Source organism: Glandiceps talaboti, chromosome 16 (genome assembly GCF_964340395.1).
Source record: "Glandiceps talaboti chromosome 16, keGlaTala1.1, whole genome shotgun sequence".
NCBI lineage: Eukaryota > Metazoa > Hemichordata > Enteropneusta > Spengelidae > Glandiceps > Glandiceps talaboti.
Window position 1 is genome coordinate 826,700 of NC_135564.1, and position 24,304 is coordinate 851,003.

The 24,304-nt window shown below is 36.1% G+C and overlaps 1 protein-coding gene across 13 annotated transcripts in view; it reads left to right on the forward strand.

Annotated features, from left to right (window-relative positions):
* Positions 1–15,394, forward strand: part of LOC144447817 (CLIP-associating protein 1-like) — a 95,739-nt gene extending 80,345 nt beyond the window's left edge. For 10 of the 13 annotated variants that reach the window (XM_078137905.1, XM_078137906.1, XM_078137912.1 and 7 more), the window contains 12 exons: positions 375–453; positions 1,009–1,152; positions 1,464–1,550; positions 3,648–3,704; positions 5,468–5,968; positions 9,000–9,102; positions 9,685–9,739; positions 10,419–10,674; positions 11,142–11,279; positions 11,592–11,660; positions 12,278–12,394; positions 13,214–15,394. In XM_078137905.1, coding sequence (XP_077994031.1) covers positions 375–453; positions 1,009–1,152; positions 1,464–1,550; positions 3,648–3,704; positions 5,468–5,968; positions 9,000–9,102; positions 9,685–9,739; positions 10,419–10,674; positions 11,142–11,279; positions 11,592–11,660; positions 12,278–12,394; positions 13,214–13,294 — 1,687 coding nt within the window. In that variant the 3' untranslated portion in view covers positions 13,295–15,394. The remainder of the gene's footprint in view (positions 1–374; positions 454–1,008; positions 1,153–1,463; positions 1,551–3,647; positions 3,705–5,467; positions 5,969–8,999; positions 9,103–9,684; positions 9,740–10,418; positions 10,675–11,141; positions 11,280–11,591; positions 11,661–12,277; positions 12,395–13,213) is intronic. The other 3 variants (XM_078137913.1, XM_078137909.1, XM_078137914.1) reach the window with 3 other exon arrangements.
* The last annotated feature ends 8,910 nt before the right edge of the window (positions 15,395–24,304 follow it).

Below are 24,304 nucleotides of genomic sequence, written 5' to 3' on the forward strand. Positions count from 1 at the left end.
AAGATGTTAGAGAGAAATGTAAGTTCCTGTTTCAGTTTACTCAGTAATACCTAAAGTATCACACCAAGTTATTGCTGTGTGTATATGCAGGCAGGCAACACTAAGAATGGTGAACTGTTGATTTGTTTGGACACTTGTGATTTGAATATTTTCAATATGTTTTGAATATATTTTGACAGCATATATTTTGATATATTTTCAATATTTTAATACATTTTTAATATATTTTTGATATTTGATTTTTTTTGAGATTGTTCCGGTCAGTTTTTTTCTTTTGGAGTTGTTTATGATGTTGATGACATATTTGACAATGCAGTATGACAAAGTAAAAAGATTCACAGTTTGAAATTTTGAATTTTTGAAATTTTTTACAGGGAGTGCTTTCCATTTGACAGCCAGTTCAACATTTTGACCAGGTTTATTGTGGACCAAACACAGACACCCAATGTCAAGGTCAGTTCCCAAATAAATCATTTCAAAACATAATCAGACTCAAATACTGGTAGAGTGATATTATTACAGTCAGTCCATTCATACTGGAAGATCAAGATATATCCAAGAAAGTGTACAGAATGTCAAAATAACTTTGAATAATTTGAAGTCATGATGTTTGAATGATTTGATAAGCTAGCTTATAATCTATGCATTATTCGATTAGATTAGTTTATTTGAGTAAAACAACAAGATCGACAGAACAGATATACAAATAAAAACTGGTACAAATTGTTGAATTACTTGGATAACCCACAAAGTCAAAGACTTGTTTCCAGTGGGGTCTGTACAAGAAAGTGGCGGGAAAAGCAAAGGTGTTTAACTACATGAAATAGGAAAGAATAACAGAAATAGTGAAAACATGGTATTAGTTTGAGCCTTTCCACTGCAATTTGTTTTTGAGTCACTTCTTGGGTAAAATTTGAACTACTGGTTTGCCCAAGTTAATCCAGCTGTATAGATGGAGACCTGCTACCACAAACTAACATTGCTCTGTTGTTATTTTTTCTCTAACAGACAAAAGTAGCCTTACTCAAATACATGCAGTTCCTGATAGAACTGATGGACCCATCAGATTTTGTCAACTCCAGTGAGACCAGACTGGCTGTCAGTAGAATTATTAGCTGGACTAGGGAAGCCAAGTCATTAGACATCAGAAAGGTCAGTAAGCTAGAGGGTCTGCACAGCAGTGAGTTGTCACTGGTCCAAGAAGATATTATATGCAGAAGTCATGGAATGTACTTTCCTCAGCTGGGATAGCAAACCACTACTGGAAATAAGTGTTATATTCCTTGAAAGTCTGGCAAGGCAAAAATAGGTTAAATGGGCAGTCATAAATTTGTTGAAAATTGCTGTGTACAGATTTAAAACAAAGAAATGTGTACCTACCATGAATGTTTAATTATTTGCATACATCAACAAAATGTTAGAAAGAAGTTGATTTGACCCCCAATTATTATTTTTTTTAACAGGCCTCCCAAATGGTTTTGATAGGTATGTTTGAATTGAATACTCCAGAGTTCAGCATGATGCTGTCAGTATTGCCAAAGGCATTCCAGGTAAGTGTTTAAAGTAACCAACACATTGCCATCCCGACCCCTCACACCCCATGGATTTCACCCGACCCCTCACACCCCATGGATTTCACCAACCCCTCACACCCCATGGATTTCACCCGACCCCTCACACCCCATGGATTTCACCCGACCCCTCACACCCCATGGATTTCACCCGACCCCTCACACCCCATGGATTTCACCCGACCTCTCATACCCCATGGATTTCACCCAACCCCTCACACCCCATGGATTTCACAGACCCCTCACACTCCATGGATTTCACCCTGCCCCTCACACCCAAAGACTCTATCTGGATCCCTCAAACCACACAGACCTCATCTGACCCCCACCCCATGCACCTCATCCAACCCTCTCACATCCCATGGCCGTCACCCAACCCCTCACTACCCATGGACCTCTGGACCTCAAAGACCCCTCACTACCCAAGGACCCATGAACCTCAAAGACCCCTTACACCCAATGGACCTCACCAGACTCCTCCTACCCGTTGGCTTCGACCAACCCCTCACACCCAAAGACTCAATCCTGACCCCCCCCCCCCCCTTAAAGACAGACCTTCATAATTCTGTCATTGTGTTTTAATTTGTGAAATCTTTGACCATCCTATTAAAGAGACAGTAACTTCACTTTGTACAAGGTACTATGGAATAATTTCACTTTTATGAGAAATTCATGTTTGCTAGGTTTGGTATTATCTCTTCAATAACATATACACAGATTAAGTGGTGAATTCTTCCATTGACATTTCATTACCATGAAAATTTCAAAGCCATGCCATCACATTTACATTGAGATTATGAAAGCCCTTTATTCATGAAAGCTTTTGGCAAAATAAACTATAGAGGGCGCAAGACCACAGGTGAACTGATCTTTGCATGTATCATGTGATCTCAAGGGTGCATTTGTGTGCTCTGTTCTCCACACAAGGATGAACTGAATTAAAATCTTTGGACATTGCTTCAAAAGAAGACAATATTCATTCTTGGATTCCAAAACCAAGCACCTTCCTGACTTGGAGAAGCAGTTAAAGCTGTTATATGTTACAAAAAATAACAGAAGAAAACAGCAGTTTATCTTGTGTCAAGAACTTTGTGCCCAAACACACCAGTTTGTTGCTGACTGCAGAGGGCGCTAGACCTCAGAAATGAACTAACCTTGAGGGAAGGCGCTGTACTCAAGAAAATAGCAGCCGCCAAGCTCTTCCAGTATAAAGGCAGAATAGTGCAAACTAATACTGTTGTCTGTTTTGAGATGTCTTCACATAAACATGACTGGCTATCTCTCTGAACTTTGAAAAGATGGCAGCTTTTGACAGACAGCTCATCTCATGAAGCAGTATGCATGATTCTAAATGACAACTGATGTGTGTACAGTGTAGGAAGAAGTGGCGGCCATTTTGTCTTCTGCAGAGAAAATTAACAATTATTATGCATAGCAGAACTAAAAATCCACAAACCACCATGCTTTTTGTAGCATACGCAATAGAAATACTCCATTTCCCTGCTATCTCTAAGCATATCTAGCAAGCACATTTGCTGGGTCATAGGTCATAGGGGTTAGGGGGAGGATGGGGTCTTTATTTTTTGGCCAAAATTGTGGCTTGAAGCTAATATATATATATACACTACTCAAGCAAAGTATCAAATTAATCTTGTACAAACCAGTATCTCTCTCTCTCTGTATATATATAGCAATACAAGTGTTATCGTAATAATATATAGAACTCTACTGTTTCCATTTCTAATAAAACTAGATAATTCATAAGTAAATATTTCTAATTTGATACCTCCCATATGAAATGAAGTAAACCATAGGTTGATAATATGTTTGGGAAGATAAGAGAGAAAACAAATATGATGTATGGTATAATGTCAATCAAATATTTGCAGGATTCCACCGAGTTTGAGCAACACAAACAATAGTGAGCACTAAAGAAAATTAAGATTTTTAGAAATCAGCCCATTTGGTAGGAAACACTAAAGACCCATGCTGCAATGTAAACCATAGCTATGTAGCATGTTGGCTATCAAACCCAAATTGCATGTTAGCTTATTGTTCCAATGCTTTCGTCACCAGGACGGTGCAACTAAGCTGCTTCACAACCATCTAAGGAACACAAGTAATGAAAATGAGGTGAGAATTTCTGTCAACAAAATGTGTAACTGTCCTCTGGGTTTCTTTATTGTTTTGTTTACATAACTCTATTTATTTCTTATTTACTTTGTTTGTTTTTGTTTACTCTTTTCATTGTGAGTGTTGTGTCATCTGCATTGTTGAAGAGTAAGGTGGTTTTGTTTTATTTTTTTGTTTTCTTGCTTTCGAGTTTTGTGTTGCCCACATGTTTTGAAAAGAAAGTTGCTTTGAACTCATTTGTTTTGGTTACGTTTTCTTGTTTGTTTTGATTATTGTGTTCTTTTGTTTTTGTTTATTGTGTTCTTATGGACTGGGTTCCATCTGTCCGTCCATCCATCCGTCCGTCCGTCCGCAGCTGTTTCTTGGAGATGCCTGGACCGATTTTTTTCAAACTTGGTACAGGGGCAACATACTATGGCATACATATGCACGTCAATTTGTTTTATGATACGATCCAATATGGTCGCCGAGCAGCCATTTTGTTTGCGAATTTTCCCTGTCCAAAGCCATAACTCAGACATGCGTGAACAGATCTCATTCAAAGTTGGTAATTGGACAGTGTTCTATGACATACATGTGCATATTCATTGTTGTTGTGATACGATCCAATATGGCTGCCTGGCAGCCATTTTGTTTGCGAATTTTCCCTATCCAAAGCCATAACTCAGACATGCTTGAACAGATCTCATTCAAAGTTGGTATTAGGACAGTGTTCTATGACATACATGTGCATATTCATTGTTGTTGTGATACGATCCAATATGGCTGCCTGGCAGCCATTTTGTTTGCGAATTTTCCCTGTCCAAAGCCATAACTCAGACATGCTTGAACAAATCTCATTCAAAGTTGGTATTAGGACAGTGTTCTATGACATACATGTGCATATCCATTTTTGTCGTGATACAATCCGATATGGCTGCCTGGCAGCTATTTTGTTTGCGAATTTTCCCTGTCCAAAGCCATAACTCAGACATGCTTAAACAGATCTCATTCAAAGTTGGTATTAGCACAGTGTTCTATGACATACATGTGCATATCCATTTTCGTCGTGATACAATCCGATGTGGCTGCCTGGCAGCCATTTTGTTGGCGCAGTTTTCATGTCCAAAGCCATAACTCAGACATGCTTGAACAGAGAGTAGTGATATCAAAAACAACCATATGAGGCCAAACAACATTAACCAGGTTTGAAAATGACAACATAAACTGCCAGTTCCTTAAACCCAATCATAGTGGGGATGTCATTTTCAACGACTTGCTTTGTTTGTGTTCTTGTTTATTGTGTTCATCCTGTACCTGTATTTCATGTCATCTTCATTTGATCAAAGAGAATGATAAAATCTTTTTAAAACTTTGACTAAAGTGGGAAAGGGTTAATATTTTCTCCCATTTTGTCAGATATTTCTATGTTCTCTGGAAATCAAGAAATTTTCAAGTGATTTTTTTTCAGTGGCGTGCATGCAGCCAAAGTCTTTTTTATCACTGGTTATATATTTACATAATGTGGTTATATCAGTCATTATCTTAGCAATGACAACTCATATATTGTCCCGCTACAATCATTTCACTTACATTTTTTGTTTGTTTGTTTGTTTTGTTCGTTTTACCTTATATATTGTGTGAATCATTGCTAAAACAGAGAAATAGCCGTAATGCACCGTTATTTTTTGAATTGCTGCCTGCTAATATAAATTAATAGATTTGCCACATATTAATTTGCCGTTTTTGGCTTTGTTGCTTTTTTTATTTTTCTTTCTATGAAGAATGTGCCGCCCAGGCCTCGCAATACACCAAGCCGATCTTACCAGTCCAGGCCGTATATGTCCCCACGAGGGGAAGCACTCTCACCACGAGCAACATATCCAGACATGGACGCTGACATGCAAAATATGAACTCTGAGGAGATATACAACTCACTTCGTAAAACAACTGCCGAGATACAAAACTTCAGTCTACGCAGCAGTCGTGATGATCTAGATGATTTTACGAAAGATACGGAGAGAATTGAAAGTGATGAGGTATCAGCTGATAGTGGTATCACCAATTCTATTCCAGATGTTAGAGTAGACAGTCCTGAAGTTTTAGCTGATCAAAACACAAAGCCAACTTATAGCCGAACACATCATGATACGAGTTTTACCCCATCACGTCACGATACGAGTTTTAGCCCATCACGTCACGATACGAGTTTTAGCCCATCACGACACGAGACCAGCAAGTCCAATAAGTCCCAGTATTATAATCCTTCAAACTATTCTGACAACGTTAGTAGTATTTTTGTTCCACTATTTTGCTTTTATTTAGTTTCATTTCTCAATTTCTTTCTGTTCTGCTAGATCGGCATGATTTAGCAACTTTTGCTAACTATGATTCTATCCAACCAAAAATACCAAACTAACTAATTTGACTTTCTTTCTGTTTCTTTTCTGTTTATCATTTCACTTTTCTTAATAAATGCTGTCATCAATAACTCGTGTCATTTCTTCATCATCTTAATCCCATCCATTATATTTCAATCCCTTGTTTAATTAATTTCCATTTCCATAATGCCATCTATGTATCCATTGATTCATCCTGTTTGGGTTCCCTGTAATAAGGTACTTACCAGTATAGATAAGGTACTTACCAGGATAGATAAGTTTAGGGTACCGGGTACAGTTCAATAAGGAAAACTTGTACTATTTCCAAGGTGAAGTGTATGGATCTCTGGTATAAATATTACACTGGGAATCATCATTCCATGGAATACATAATCATTTAAAATTATCTCATGTTGTAAAAATCAATTGAATTAACTTCATTATTACGGGTATATGTTGCTAGTATAGTAATTCTTTATATGTCGGTTTAGTGTTGTGTTAAAGTCACAGTAGCTGTACCAGTCGCCAATTGTACCAGATGAAACTTCAGCAATATATTTTCAGTGTTGTAAAAAAAATGTTATCTAAGCTGTCATCTACATCTTTAGTTTGAGTAATACTGGAGTGAAAAGTATGTTCCAGCTATAAACTGATCAAATACTAGGTTAAAGAAACTTTGGAACCAGCCATGTGTATGACTGTGAATTTTAGGCATGGAGCTGAAATTATTTAATTCTCAAAATGTTGTAAGTACATGTACTGCTGGATAACAGAAGATCTCATGAATACAACAACTAAAATTTCCATGGAAAACAAAAGTGCTGAAAAAATTGGTGTTATACTGCTACTGTGTCTTTAAAGTGTTGTGTTTTCAGTCAACTTTGTGATGATGTAATCTTGGAGGAATATCTGATACATAGCAGTGTTTCTATAAAGGCAGTAAGTAGATAAAATCTACTTCAGTTCCATGGGTATTTTACCAGTGTTCCCAACCCAAATTATGGTAAAGATATTGGAATCTATACAAATTTATCATCGTAAACCACAGCCTCTTTAACAGCATCGTCCAAGACACACCACCCAGAGGTTCCTTCAGCAGAAACATGTCCTGTGGCTTGTAAGAATGATACAAATTGTTTTGTAAGATTTCCCCCTCCATAGGATGGTTTCTAAACCTCCATAGGATGGTTTCTCAACCTCCATAGGATGGTTTCTCAACCTCCATAGGATGGTTTCTAAACCTCCATAGGATGGCTTCTCAACCTCCATAGGATGGTTTCTCAACCTCCATAGGATGGCTTCTGGCCATCCTGCCATAGGATGGCTTCTCAACCTCCATAGGATGGCTTCTGGCCATCCTGCCATAGGATGGCTTCTGGCCATCCTGCCATAGGATGGCTTCTCAACCTCCACAGGATGGCTTCTCAACCTCCACAGGATGGCTTCTCAACCTTTATAGCCAAAAAGAATACACAGCAAATGTTAACAGATAATCCTCCATAACATTTAAAACAAACAATTTACATAATTTTGGCACCAGAAGAAAGCTTGTTGGAGTCCTTTGTAAAAATCATTTGTTTACCTGACTTCTAAACCAACTGTGTCTGTGTTTCACATTTTCATGTTTGGGGTAGCCACAAGTTGATGTCGTTTATCACATATTTCCAAATGTGTCCTATGATCTCAATTTTGTAAGAAGTGTCATAAAGTGACAAGGATTTTGATTTCTAAGAATTCTTATTGAGTTTGTATGTGAGGTTTATCTAACATTGCTATACAAAGGGCAACCACAAATACAGTCCCACCGAAACATTTAGCCTCACTCTATTTTTGAACACCAAAATGTCATCACATAAAGTTGTTTTATTGGATGGTGACACTGTCCTGAATGAAAGTTTATTAAAATTACTACGTCATAACAATGTGATTGTCATTGTGAGAAGATTGACAAAAAGTTCACATTTTTGCAATATTTTGATGTGCAGTTAATCCTGCTGTGTCAAAATGTTGATCTTGACCTTTCACCTAAGCTTGACCTTTCACCTAGGCTTGACCTTTCACTTTTGCTGCAAAAAGTTGCTTGTACTATTTTACAAAGGACCTCACACACGCAAGCTTTCATCTAGCTTTGTTGTTGTTGTTGTTGTTGTTGTTGTTGTCTGTTTACACTGCTTGTAAACAAAAGGGTTAACAGCAAAGTGTGTATCAATACTGTGTTGCTATGCATGGTGATGCAAATTACACTGTCATCTAACATACTTTTCTGTCCGTACTTGATGTATACTTGTGGAATACTTTATTTGTCATTTTGTTTCCATACATGTCTCCTAGCAATGTTGAAATCCAAAAAAAAACTCTCATTTTATCTACCTATACCTATGACTCTGGTAATTACCGAAATAGAGGCATCAGTTTACTCAGCTAGACAGAGACTAAAACTATTGTACTTCAATGTAGTAAATTTACAGAAGCCTGTGATAACAGTTCCACTGCTGTGCACTCTGTGATCAAGAGAATGTAAACATTGGCAGTCCCAAAACAGTACACTGCAAGTTTATGGAACTAGCTTTTAGAGAGCCACCCCTACTGAGACCAACACTTATTCAATACCTTATCATTTTTATATCAAAATTATGTGACAGTAGTTTCAGTTTGTGTCTATCTTTGTGGACCTCAGTTACCATAGTGATATGTAGTTGATGAGAACTGGGACCTCAGTTACCATAGTGATACAGTTGATGAGAACTGGGACCTCAGTTACCATAGTGATATGTAGTTGATGAGAACAAAGACAGACAATAACAATCTTCAGAGAATTTGAGACAGAAACAGAAATTGAATAAAAAATAAAGTATTCTTGTATAGAAATGTTTGTTGTTTTTACAGCATGCACACTCAATGATAACTGAGAATATTTTGTTGTTATTTTTTACAGCAGGTGTCTTTGCTTCATTCTCAAGCTGTAAATAATAGTTTTAATAGGTCAGCCCTGGCTGAAGCTACATTTGATGACAACATAGATGAACCATTCGACAGAGGTGAGTCTTGTATGCAAAGCATGTATTTATTACCCACAGTGCACCATTTGACAGACATGATATCTAAACTACCATACACTGGCGATGTACTATTTCAGATGGTTTCCAAGGTTGAGTTCAGTTGGAAAATATGAAAATAAGTATCATCACAAGTAGTATTACATTTTCTTCTGGAAATGTAAAGAGTACATTTCTTTTTTCTCTCTTTTTATCGAATATTCATTTAAAGCATGTATGTAGTGTTAGGGTTTCTCATTCTACCCTTACAAACTTTACTATAGGATTTTGAAACTCAATCCTGGGTCAGTCCTATTGGAATCCTATAGGTACACTTTTGTACGGATACAACCAAAAAATGAGAGAAATGAGTGCCGTATTTGAACAAACGGAACATAGTCTACAAGATGATTTATAAGTTGATCGTAATAAACAGACCTATGAGACAAGAATTTTGATAGCAACTTTCTGATGATGTACATTTCATTACAAAATGCTTTGTAGTATACAACAGTACATGTTTGTCTCCAAATGTAACATTTTTACCATCTTTATTCAATTTGTGTCATTTTTCTCTGTTTACAGATCAACAAGACATACTAGCTGATATCATTAGAGAATTATCAAATCATAATGAAAGGTAAATGCTGGATTTTTGTAACACATGTTACATTTTTTGATATGACAAAATGTAGAGAGATTTTGATAAACTGAATTTATCCTGACTTGATAGACCTATAGAAAGAGGTCTCCTAACACAATCCTAAACTTAGTGTATATACATGGCGTAGAAATGGCTGCAAGATTATAGACTCTGTGTTGTGTATGTTTATGAAGTTCACTACATGTACATATGTTGGTGTACTTGTCAAAGAAAGGGAGAGGTTGGGTGAATGAGAATTAATGTGTGTCTGTCTGTATCTCAGTCTATCTGCTTGTCTGTATTTCTTTATGTGTGTGTATGTGTGTGTGTGTAGATGATTGCATACATTAAGTTTATGTCTCAGTGTGTCTGCATGTGAGTGTGTATCCCAGTATAATCTGCTTATCTGTATTTATTTATTTATTTATTTATGTGTGTGTGTGGGTGTGTGTGTGTGTGTGTGTGTGTGTGTGTGTGTGTGTGTGTGTGTGTGTGTGTGTTTCTATGAGTCTGGATGGTTGTGTACATATATATGTATATCAGTGTCTGCAGGTGAGTGAACAAATTCAGACTAGCCACTTGACCTTTTCGGAGAGCATTGTCAGGCCAGCAAAAATATGCTATCTACATGTAGAATCTAGTACCTACCTAATTAATACTTTATTCAAATCTTCAGGAATGAAGAGCGAGTGTCAGCATTACAGCAACTAATGAAGATTGCCCGTGAAGACATCACAGCCCCATGGGATATCCACTTTAAAGCAGTACTATTAGTTCTCACAGAGACTTTAAACGACATGGACGCTATCATCAGGGCACTAGCTCTAAGAACGTTACGAGAACTCATCAAAAATCAGCCTGATAGGTTTGTTGAGTATGCTGAGCTGACAATACTAAAGGTCTTGGAAGCACACAAGGACACACAGAAAGATGTAAGAATTCTGTCTGCTTCTTCTGTCACCATTTTAAATCAGAAGATGAAGTCAGTATATAACATTATTAATATGTTCAGTTCAAAAGTCAAGCGGAAGTTGTACAAAATGCAGGTCTTAAAATTTCGAACGAAATCATGAAAATTGGCAAAGAGTACAATGTTTACCGTAAAGGTAGAGATATGCCTTTATTCATGAGTGTTTATAATGTTAACAAAAGTTGAACTCAGATTTAGTTTTCTATCTCAGCATCCTTCAAAAGAGGAATGTTTGTCTGCAGTTTAAGATTTTTACATCATCTTCATAACTATACACAGCGCCCTCTTGAGTCAGAATAGCACCAAATGTTGATTGCTACAAGAAAGGCACAGATGTTCTCAGATATGAGTTGTCTCATTCTTTTTTTTATTTGGTGTAGCAAGTATGTACTGACTCTTTCTCTTCATTCTTTCCTTCCATATTTGTAGGTTTTAAGAGCTGCAGAAGAGACGACAGCGACATTAGCTAATTCCATCCCACCAGAAACCTGTGTTAGAGTACTCTGTCCACTCATACAGACTGCAGATTTCCCAGTCAATTTAGGTGCTATTAAAATGTTAACAAAGGTAAGAATTTGATTCCTTTCTTTGTTTCATACCCATTCACCCTTTTATATGATAAATTATGTTATCGGATCGTGTATGAGTTATATCTTAAGATCAGATTTGAGTTCATTCAATTGAGTGATGGTTAAGTATACTTCAGTAAGTACAATACTGTGAGTACCTTTGAATATGCAAAACTATGCCCAATATGTATAAAACTCAGCTTGAGCCCCTTTAACTTTCTGATAGTTGACCTGCCATTGCCTGTGAAGTATATCACTTACCAAACCTGTCACAATGTGATGTATAATTTAATATCTTTTGACCCCCTAGGTTGTTGAATTATTTCCAAAAGCTGAGATGCATGACATGTTACCTGAAATAATACCAGGACTACTTAAGGTAAGACAAATTATTCAATGTAATCTAAACTTCAAAATTAATATCATAGCAAAAGTCTTCTATTGTATCAACATTAATAAAACTGACAAAACAGCTCAATTTATTTGCAAAATCAACCCAGATTTGGGATTTGTTTCCTGTAGTGTATTGTTCTGAGTAGAAATTTCTTATAAACAAAATCAACTCAGCATGGAACTGTTCATAATAATGAGAATACAATTATGGTGAAAACAGTTCTAGATTCTTTATCTCATCTGTAGATTTGTTGAATGTATCAATCAGAAAAATAGTAACAGAATTGGAGAATATAGTGTTCATGGTGTCAAGAATCAATATGACAGTGCAATAAAATATAGTTACTCTAGAAAGGTAAATTGGAAATGAATGCGATCTACTACAGACTTTGATCATGAAATTATTTCATTATTGAACGTTAATGTCTCTCCCTGTATATATATATGTCATGAATTAATGGTAGTTGGTATTCTTAGGCCCTGTTCATGATTGGGGGGGGGGGGGGGGGGGGGGGTTCTCCTCTGTCTGATGTAGATTGCTTCCTTACTATACTGTGCTGTCCTAACATAGATTTGTTTGTTGGTTTGTTTGTTTGTGTCCAGGGTTATGACCATCCTGACAGCAGTGTTCGTAAAGGTAGTGTATTCTGTTTAGTAGCCATACATGGAGTCATTGGTGATGATTTGAAGGAGCATCTTGGAGATCTTTCTGGCAGTAAAGTGAGTAAAAAACTAACCCCTCACCCCTAATATTTGCTTTGTAGTTTTTCATCCTTAAGAGTGGTTTACCTGTTGGTAGATACAGTGAAAATTAATTGAGTTGCTACATGAGAATGGTTTGTCTAGTAGTTTAGGAGATAGTCAAAGTTAATAAGGACTGTATATCCAAACATATCAATCGTGACTGGAATCTATAATGAACAATTAATCCATATATGACTCATTGTGGAAATGATCACAAAATATAATTAACACACACACACACACACACACACGCACACGCACGCACGCACACACACACACACGCAACACACACACGCACACACACACACACACAACACACACACACTCACTCAACATACACGCGCACACACGCGCACACACACAACATACACGTGTGCACACACACACAGTTTTGATTGTTCATTTTTGGAATCAAACACTGGTCATGTTGCGATATTAGGTTTGTATAATTAAAACATGTTTATCTCTAAAATGACTGTTATGGTCATTCACTTTGCAGCAGCTTGATCAGTTTTCACTGTAGGTCACCTGATCACCAAGATATGTTCAGTAGTTGTTTACACTGATTTGCCATTTATTCATAGTTATCTCACCACCACCACCACCACCACCACAAATCTTTGGTCATAAAAGTATATAGTTTGTGTCAGTAGATTTACATAAATGGAACTTTTGTGAAAACCTTGATAACATGGGAATTTGTGGAATAAATATTTGTAAAAAGTAAGACGTTTACAAATCTGCAGGTGTTTTGTGATAAAGACAATTTATATGTCATTTTCTTTGTAATTTCAGATGAAACTTTTGAATTTGTATATCAAGCGATCGCAGGCTGAGAAACAGACATCCGATAGTAAACAAGATAATGGTGTCTGAAAATGTGACTGTGTACTTACCCCAAGCTAGAATTGGCCTCCTGATTGTCAGACTTTGAAACCCGTAGGGTGCTATAAAAAGTCTTGTTTTGGTTGGTTCAGATTCTTATCTGCAGTGGACCTCGTATCATACATTTGGCTGTCTCATATAATTGAGACAAAGACACTTGTTGTAAGGACGTTGAATTTGTTGAGCGATATAACCTAATCTGCTACATATATTTGTATATGCAAATCTGAATTCAATGTTACCCAAATCATGGATGGTGTTGTAGTAAAATCAAATATGTTATCTTTGTCACAGTATATTTTCAACCAATCAAATATGTTACAAATTGTATTTCAAGATGTAACAGTGTCATTTGGCCATCAGAATTGTACGTTGTAGTCTGAAAAGTCATGATGTGAATACATCTTGCAAGTAAACAGTGCCCTCTATTTTGGTCTGACTTGTTAGCATTTTATTGGTTATTACTGATCATGTGACTATCACATGATGGTCCACTACAGGTAAGATGTTTATAGAGAGCTTTCATATCTATCAACCCTATCAAAAGCAATGGTGCTCCTTTCATCAAGCCCTATCTATGTTAGTGGCTAAATATCAGCAAGTTGATTTACATATCAGTCTAAATATAGAAATGATGTCATGGAAGTGCAACAATGTAGCCATGCAGTAAATCAGTCTCTTTTAAACTGCCACTTATCAACTGAAACTGTAGTTTGCAGTATATCTCAAGAAACATCATTTGTCAGTTCAAAGTATTCTTACAAAATGTTGAGTGACTAGCAGAACCATGTTTTTTTGTCTTGCAAGTCCCCAAACAGTATTTTATGTGGGAAATGTATATATACTGACGTAGTCTAAGGAAAAGTACTGGATTTGTATACTTGTACTAGTTCTAATATTTTGCATTTTTAGCACCGATACATCACTCGGACAGACACCTTCTAACTTGTCAATGCACAGTATTTGGTCCTTTTTCCCATGTGTTTTATTATTATATATACAACCTGTACAAATATTTTCAGTATTTTCGTTCTTTTAGTTTCATTTTGTTCCAGTGATTTAGGTATACATTTACAGTATAAAAATATGTATTTTGCCCATGGTTTGCCAATCATTTCATGCACACTGTCTGCTTACAAATCTGTCTTTTTGTTGAAGGAGTTGTTAGCCCTTTGAGTAAGATTGTATTCATAGTGTTAAGTGGTCTTTGAATATGATTTTGTTCATGGAGCTAAGGGTGTTTATGTTCCCTTGTTTGCCATAGAGTGTGCTATCCTTGAAATTTACATACATGTCAGGTGATTGTATGTGATATGACAGGCTTGAACAGCTGACAAATTACTAGCTGCAGTTCATATCTGCGGAGTATGCACTTTACAAAAGAAACAGGAAACATACTAATTAGCCCCTCTATGGCAGAAACATGAAACATCCTATCAAGCTCCCTCTGTGATAAAATAAGACATGTTTGAAAGTGACAGTCAAGGGAAGAAATCCATCAAAAAAATTACAAAATCATTTTATTTCTACCATCAGATAATTGTAATTTTTAGAGTTGCTTATTACTTTTAATCAACAGCATATTTTCTGTCACGTAACCATGTTATATTTTCTTTTTGAAGGTATGCTTTGTAAAAAGCCAGCATTGAGTTGAACCCCTTCCCAAATGTATTCAAAAGTCTATTTATGCCCTCTATAGTACGGTTTATTTTGTGATTCTAAGTAATCACATCTTGTTGCATATAGTAAGAAAGATTACAAATTTGTAGTTTACGGAAGTTATCGACTGCCATAAAATTTTTACATCAATGACATTTTTTTAGTGGACACACTTTTCCAATGTCTTCTGTATAATATGATGTAATATGCAAGGGAAGGTAAACTTGGGTAGGGATGGAAAGTGTTGGCATTGTAAATGAAAATCCATGTAATTTTTTTTTTTGGCTTGTATGTATGGTACTTTTTATGATGCTTGTAGTTTTATGCTAAAAACAGTTTCTGTGCAGAAATTTGACATGCAGGTTTCTTTATTTTTAATTCCATTTATTGTAAGGATGTCATTTTGTCAGGCTTATTAAAACAAGGATGTATTTACAATTTGTGGGCTATTTTGTCACTAGTATATACATAGTACTTTGATAGTCTGTGTTTGTGTGCATGTACTTATGACTTTTCATGATTGGGTAAATGTGTACATCAGTGCATGCATATGTGTGTGTGTTTGTATGTATGTATGTATGTGTGTGTGTGTATGTATGTATGTATGTACGTACGTACGTATGTACGTGTATGTATGTATGTGTGTGTATGTATGTATGTATGGATGGATGTGTGTATGTATGTATGTGTGTGTGTGTGTATGTATGTATGTGTGTATATGTGTGTGTGTGTGTGTGTGTAGGAGTATGTATGTATGTATGTATGTATGTATGCAGGCCTATGTATGTGTGGATGGGTGAGTAAATATGTATATGCATATGTGTGTGTATATATATGTATGTATTTATTATGTGTGCAGATGTGTGTGTGTGAATACATGCAGGCTTGTCTGTCTATTTACAAATCAGTAATACATCAAATACAGAAATTATGAATTAGTCATTAACCTTGCTACCCTGTATCATGGATAATACATAAATTACTGCATAGATATGTCATAAATTATACAAATTTGAATTGAGATTTAACATCACCCTACATCGTATAGTGATATGTTGATGTAAACATCTTTCCCTGAACTCCTAGCAGCTCTTGTATCATAAAATATATCTAACTGTGTAATGCTTTGAAACAAAGTACACTTGATCTCGGTCCCATAGAACAGTTTCTATTGCGTGGAAATGGAGCTTTCAGCGTACTTAGATAGACCATAGACACTTATCCACTGTCTGGATAGACCCAAACTAAAACTGTCCATGTTGGATGTGGTAGATGACGCAAGTGGGATCGATATAATCACCTGTCAATCAAGAACATTGTGATAAAGATATGTGGATTATTTTGATTGGGTGTTTTATTTCGCAACATGTGTTTTTGTAAAGTTTATGTTAATTACCAGGTGCTACCAGGTGTAGCAGTGTAATACTAGTGAGTGTGGGTTATGTTACTGACTACTACTGCCACGTATGCTATTACAATCGGAATGTCTGTGAAGACGTCCATGTGGTGCAGGAGTTTTAGTATGTCTTATACAGTTTTTGTCGGAAGAACGGTTATTTCACGGAGAATCTGCCGTCGAATCGGGACCCAGTAGTGGTCTGTAAGGAGCCGTGGTTGTCCTGAAATTGCCGACGTACGGAGCCGAGTTATGTGACAGTCTCAGTGAGTATCGTAGTATATATTATTCTAGTTGTCTGAACTGTGTGTTTACTGCTATAGAAATTCATCCTGTGGATCTCCCGTGTATCATCATCGTGATTCCACGGACGCCCACTTCCACATCATGTATACTTCCCCTTTGTGAAGTAAAGGTAACGTCACGTGTCTAGTATTCGAACTTCAGAATACAGTTCATTTATACATGAATATAACATGTACGTGTACAGCACGGTTTGATAGAAAAATGGAGGAGCCATAGATCGAAAATTTAAATCCAGAATCTTATGTGTTGCTACACTTGTGCTATTTCAGCGTGTATGGTGAAATCTTTGGTTTCATCAAATATAAACTGAAGTTCATCTCTTACATTTCCCACGAGGGTACAATTAATATCGTCGGTGATCTAAATCATATCATTAGTTTATTCAGATTGTGTAATATTAGACACAGTCTCCTTGTTATTGGATATATGTTTTCATCAAAAACCGTCAACATCCTAGAGTGCGAGAAATGTGAAGGCTAATGATGACGTAGTGAAGACAAATTGTCAATATCCAGAAAAGAACGTGCCGTATTAAGCAGATACGATGACCTGTAAACATCACATATGTTAGTATCACAGTCATGGATTATCGAATTAAAGATAACATAGATTATTTAAAAAAAAAAACAGAAGGAAATACATTTATTCATTAGAAATAACATGTTACAATAACGTCATCTTGACGTCATTTTAATTTAATAATTAAAACCAAAGTGATTGTGACCAAAATTCTAGAAAACGTGAACTAAAATTGATTGCATGGTGCGGGCAATTAGATGATTGTTGTTCTTAGATTTTGAATTTCTCTGCTCGTTTGAAATTATCAGCCCATGTATTTACTATTGTTTCATCTTCATAATGTAATTTAGTGTATATTTGGGCTGAATTCGATTATATATTTTTTTTAAGATGCCTCTTTTAATTTCAATTTTATTCTCATAATATGGGACTTCTTATAAAATAAATATTTCTGATGAAATATTTAGTTTTTAAAATATACAGCATTTATTAATTCAACAGTTGGTTTCTTATAAACAGTCGTGAAAAACAAAAGGTAGGCGTAAAGGGGTTACAGAAGGGACAATGGGTTACTATGGGTCATCTGAGATTAATAGCCTTTTGGTACAGGTCGTCACGTGATGATGTGTCGTCAGATTGGACACGAAGTCAAATAATGATTACCAAAAATGGCGCCACAGGGATGATTTATATTGACCGTACGTGTACTCTTTACATCAAACATTAAACTATTTTACAAGAAAATTCAAGGACGGAATACAAGTATAGTCTCTATAGTGTTGTTGGTATTTTATTGTCGATTAGAATCTCATTTTGACGTCATTGCCGGTCCAAGAGTAATATAATGCTTCTCATAATACATTCTTAGGACGTATTTGAAACTCTTTACTGTATCATAATTTGGTCTAAATAGCTATTCTAGGATAAAGTCAATTTTTTTTCTGAAATCATCCTCGTCTGTACTAGACTAAAATTAATGTAAACACACAGTTTATCAAAATAACTATAATCGCTTCGTTCCGAGTCACATTTTGACGATATCAAATGGTACTACTATATTTTAGACGATATTTAGCCAATATTCGAAACATATAATCGCTTCGTTCCGAGTCACATTTTGACGATATCAAATGGTACTACTATATTTTAGACGATATTTAGCCAATATTCGAAACATAAATACATAAATTGCTATTAACATACTGTTGAAATTCAGATGGTTGTAAAACTTATGTTATCCTAACGTTATCAGTTGATGTATATTAATATAATTCTATAATATTTCAGACCAAATCACAAAGTGTGGCTCTTTCACATTATATCTATCAGCAAAAGTACATCAATTCCACCCTAGATATTCTCTCTAACATCCCTTCTTCAGATAATATTCACTGGGATGTCTAAGGTTTAGATATTTGTGGTATTGTTATTCAGTCTTTTTAGTAGCTTAGTCCTTCTCTTTGACAGCTTGCCATTTCTTGCCGAGTTGTTGATGAACAGTTGGAAATGTCCAGTCTTCACTTTTGATGTAATCTTCTTTCACTTTGGTCATATCACTAAGAAAGTTATTGTACTGTATTCTTAGTTGTTCCGTCGACTGGTCAGGATCCATTGCTGTCGTTCGCCCCCACACGTCAACTTTCTGTTCTAGTTCCTTCAACTTGCTGCCTGCTTTGCTGTGGTTTTCTTTTAGACTTTTTGGTGAGTGTTCAGAACTGTTCAGAACCACGAGAGACGATAAAATAACCGAGCTCACAGCTGATAAGAGAGCTAACGTGATATTTGTGTTGTTAGTTGAGTTCATATAGTCATTGAGAACACTTCCAGCATTTAACGTACATACGGCTGCCATGGCAATGGATAGGTAGGTAAGCCATCGATCACGGCCACTGTATCGATCAGCACTGAGAAAATGTGAAATACTGTGAAAATGGAGAGAATAAGCCAGTCTTTCCGCCATACCGTGGAAATTTTCTCGTATCACCTGTGTTGATCCGTTTGGTACAGTTCTACCAGTTTCCGCCATGTTTGATGAAAATATCGTTATCGATCGGTCGTTGCAAAAAATGTATTCCGCGTCAGTTCGAGTCCCGTGTGATGCTACAGTAGGTTCTGACGACGGGGCTTATATAAGGAGACTCTTATCTATGCAGAAATCGCCAGAAATCTCGAATATTCTCGACAATGCAGGATATGCGTTGATAGTATTTCGTTGTGCGTACGCAAACCCGTGACCTTTGGCCCTAATCTCACCAATATTAACCTTTGAACAAATGACGTCTATAGTAAGTATTGAATCATTGGTGATGTTAGCAAACATTTATATTGTTTGACTAAGACATTTTTTTTATTTATTTGATAAAAATTCAACGTTGTTTTACAGGGCCGTGTGTCTATGTGTCACCTTCACTGTAGTCATCATGAATAGTCAATATTTGGGAATATTTAGATAATGTATCAACGGTATTTAAAGTTTGCGCTTATAACATTTTGAGTCTTTGGAAGAATATTCAGTTGTATAAAAACAATCCAAGAGTCAAACTGTCTTATACTAGTAAATATGTTGTCTGCCATTGTTGTAGAACAACCGATGTCCTGTATTCACGCTGTGTGTGATAATTTGACAGGGTTCCATCTGTTAATCATAACTGGAATCAAACTGTTTTACATGAATGGTTTATTGATCAGTGTAAATATTGTGACCGTCGGTGACTTTTTATACAAGCCAAGCCTCAAGATTCTCCAAATTTTATAAAGTACTTTCACCAGTAAAATGGTTGTCCATTATCATTTGTACTGTACACAAATTTACACAGTCCTATAGTTAGCCTCAATGGAATATGGGAGGGAACAGTTCAGATCGTTGTTAAAAAAATTCAAGTCTGATTTTGGATAATGTTACCGAAGTTGCAAGACTCCAATGCAAGGGTATAGGATTACAAAATCAGTGTTTCTGTAGCACTTTAGTTTATTTTATAAATCCACTACATCGTGCTACTACAGTCGACATTTTAAAATTTAAGAAATACAAACTCAAATATAGACAATGTATATTTAAAAGACGTCATTGTATGTATGGCGTATACTAATGACAAGTGGCCAATCGACAAGACAGTTACTACAAGGGCTTGGTTTGTACCTGTTATATCTCACTTCGTCCTCCTTAACTTCATATAATTATGATTTTACCTCAGGCACTACGTGCCCTTGAAAAATCTACAATTTTATGGCTTATATATAATTAGTCGATCGCCATACTGATATGGATACTTTATGGGATCAAAAAATCACAATAATTTTATGTTGAACCGTCTTAGATAATAATAATTGAGGATAGGGAAGGATTATAATCTGAAGCCACCTTATAGACAGAAGTACTGTAATGTGTTAATATATCTTGTACAAGTTGTGATACAAGCCATATAGTTCCTCTAAATGTTTTATATATCATCAGAAATGGACATAGTGCAATACACGTGGTTTATGTTGTACCTATACACTGCTATAGTGGTTAGACTGTAGAAATGTCATTCAGGCAGAAATGATACAGCCAGGTCAAAGGTGACTGCAAACTGGACACAAGGGCATTCGTCACCGGACATGACTTCACGATATTACAACATACCAATCGAGTATTCGCAAAGACAAATTAATGGTATATTTAATATTATTAAAATATTTTATTAATTCCTATGAGCTATTATACATTTAGAATTCGATAATAATAGCTTTGACTGTCAATTTATTATTACAAGATATCGATTTTTTTCAAAACGTCACAGTCATATAAATAATGTATGACACATGAGTTTGTTCAGAGTAAAAACGTTCAAATTAGACGACTTTTAGACAACTTTCAAAGTATAAAAATCTACAGTTATACCAGAAATGCCCGTTAATTACTGAAATTTCGCTTTTAACAAATTCTTTACAAATAAATTGTAAATTTATGACACCATAGTGTAATATTTATGCGGTTATGCGCAGAACCTTCTTTCGGCTATACTCGGAAACTGCTTTCGGATTTACTCGGAAACTTCTATACAATCCACAAGAATCACATTCCTTTACAGTTATCATTAAAAGTAATTAAATAACAAATAAATAACATCAAAGTTATTCGCTCTTTTTAGTAGCTTGGTCCTTCTCTTTGACAGCTTGCCATTTCTTGCCGAGTTGTTGATGAACAGTTGGAAATGTCCAGTCTTCACTTTTGATGTAATCTTCTTTCACTTTGGTCATATCACTAAGAAAGTCATTGTACTTCATTCTTAGTTGTTCCGTCGACTGGTCAGGATCCATCGCTGTCGTTCGCCCCCACACGTCAACTTTCTGTTCTAGTTCCTTCAACTTGCTGCCTGCTTTGCTGTGTTGTTCTTTTAGACTCTTTGGTGAATGTTCGGAGCTGTTCAGAACCACGAGAGACGATAAAATAACCGAGCTCACAGCTGATAAGAGAGCTAACGTGATATTTGTGTTGTTAGTTGAGTTCATATAGTCATTGAGAACACTTCCAGCATTTAACGTACATACGGCTGCCATGGCAATGGATAGGTAGGTAAGCCATCGATCACGGCCACTGTATCGATCAGCACTGAGGAAATGTGAAATACTGTGAAAATGGAGAGAATAAGCCAGTCTTTCCGCCATATCATGGAAGTTTTCTTTTATCATCTGTGCTGTGCCATTTGGTAAAGTATTACGTTCTTCAGCCATATTGAGAACCACGGTAGACGTACTGGGCTGTTGACCAGAGAGCAGAAAAGCTACAAGACGACAGTCGAGCCACAATTGCAAATATTACTTCTCCCACAGTTTCGTCTTTGCCTTTATGACATTTGTCCGCCCACAACAAATTACAAGACGTGGTGGAGTTCAGGGCCTTGCCCAGGTCAAGAATTTCCAGACCAAGAATGGGTTTGTCCATGCTATAAGAGCCTACTTTACACTCATGGTAATCCCCGGAAGTGTAATCATTTTCATTTTCCATTCGTCAGGGTTGTGAAGCAAAAAAATAATAATGTGCTTGATTTGGAAAGGTATTTTACGTGTATAAAGAAATGAAGAACATGGTTATTACCGCCGATGTCATTGAAATGTGGTATAACTACGTGTATAAGCAATGTAAAAATATTAATTACAATTTTTTTTGCGAAAATTTTTCATTTCTTTGTTTTGAAACTTGTATTTGAAATATTTTGAAATCGTTCAGCATTGGTAAGCTTATAGGTATGTGGACTTTGTCGATGGGAGCGGGAAGACCCTGTAATGTTCGAGATAACGTAAACCTTGACCCAGGCTTAAAGGCCGGTATTGATGAGTTGATTGGCAAATTGGTAACTGGTCACGTTAATCGTGACTGCATTCTCGCAAGTCAGGCCACATATTTCTGTTGAAGCAATCTCTTGGCGGTGTGTCTTTGACGGTACCGTAAAAGAGACTGTGGTTTACGACGATGTCGTGACTGTTATCAGAGTATCTTGGGTATGGCCAAAGTTGTCCGCGAGATTCGGATGGTATAACTACAGACAAGGAGACAAAGTTTCCTGCTCTGCGTAATAAGTAACACACTGCGTCGTACAAATATTTTGTGTTATACAGACTTTTGTAATCATAGCATAGTACAAGTAGTGTGAGGAGTTCGTGTATATTTTGTACAGTATAGTAGACCAGAGTCCCGCTACGATACTATGATATATAGGCGGGCTGTTAGTTCGTCTAGTATGTATTGATTTCGAATTCTTATATGGGTTGCTTTATCGATGCCACCTTGTTATTCGTATTTCGGATTTTGTGATCAGTCGTTTACATGAATCATTATAGGTAAACTATCGTGACGTAAAAAATATTGGTATTTTGACAGAATCGTTATCCGTTTAAAACATAACACGAATTACAAACAACCTATAACATACTATCGATCTGGTCATATTCTTTAAATCTTATAAAGATATATATTAGTTTTATTTGAAGCTGAGTGCACTTTAAATTTAAAGCGGTATAACATTAGAAAAAAATATTTCCATTTAAAATGTGTCGTTCAGAGTAATCTTAGGCTAGATGATACGAGAAATTCAAACAGCACATCTTGTGACTGGTGAGGAAGACAATGTATAGTGTAACGTGGTGACGTCATAGGACACTTAATAGTACAGTAGTTGGAGGATCTACATTGTCAGCAAAATTTGAGTATGTCGTAATATAATCTACGGTATTTCACAATGCTATTCTTTATAGAAGGAGACACCGTGGAGGTAGAAACGCACCTAGCACCTCAATGGAGACATTGCATGAAGTATTTTATTTTTACGTCATACCGGATATCACGTGACAGATAAACCACGTTTCTTCCTACGATTTGCTGTGACACTGGACTAGAGTCCAATTAGATAAAAACCGTGTGTATGAAATTAATGTACAATCTTTTGCCATCGCAGAAAATCACCGTCGGTGAGATAAAATGCATATCACGTCAAAATGTACGATTCTGGGTACAATATAGCTGTATCATATTTATCATGATTGCTTGGTTTCAAATAGTCTATATAGTATTCTACTTTATTTGTATCTTTTCTCAATCAAAAATCACAGGGACTGGATATTTTATCGGCGATCTTACGAATCAAAGTTTAATAATCTCCATAAATATTACGAGTGTCATGATTGTTATGTATACGTAATAAGGAGCTGAAATAACCATTCATATGACGAAAATGGTTAATACGTTTTTATTTGGCAGACCAGAAGAGTTTTGAGAAGAGTTTGTCCACTGATAGCTGTGGTGTATGTCTGTATTGAACTAGATACACGTCAGATGATCTCATATCTCAAATTAGAAATTTGGTCAAGACGGTACACAAATCTAACATAATATAGCTTTTTGAATTTTGTGGTCCATGCAAGTCAATTCACATTTACTTTTAGTAAAGTAAATGAATAACTTTAAGATGTACACCGCCATTGTATTTCAGTTGTGACCATACATTGATTGATTCACAAGTGGTCAGACGAATTTCGCAACCACTGAGCTGGAATGTTGGAGAATTTATCATGTTTTATATCGGTTGTCTCTTTACTTGGTGTAAGGCCGATGATATATGCCCCACCACAAACATCTTTCG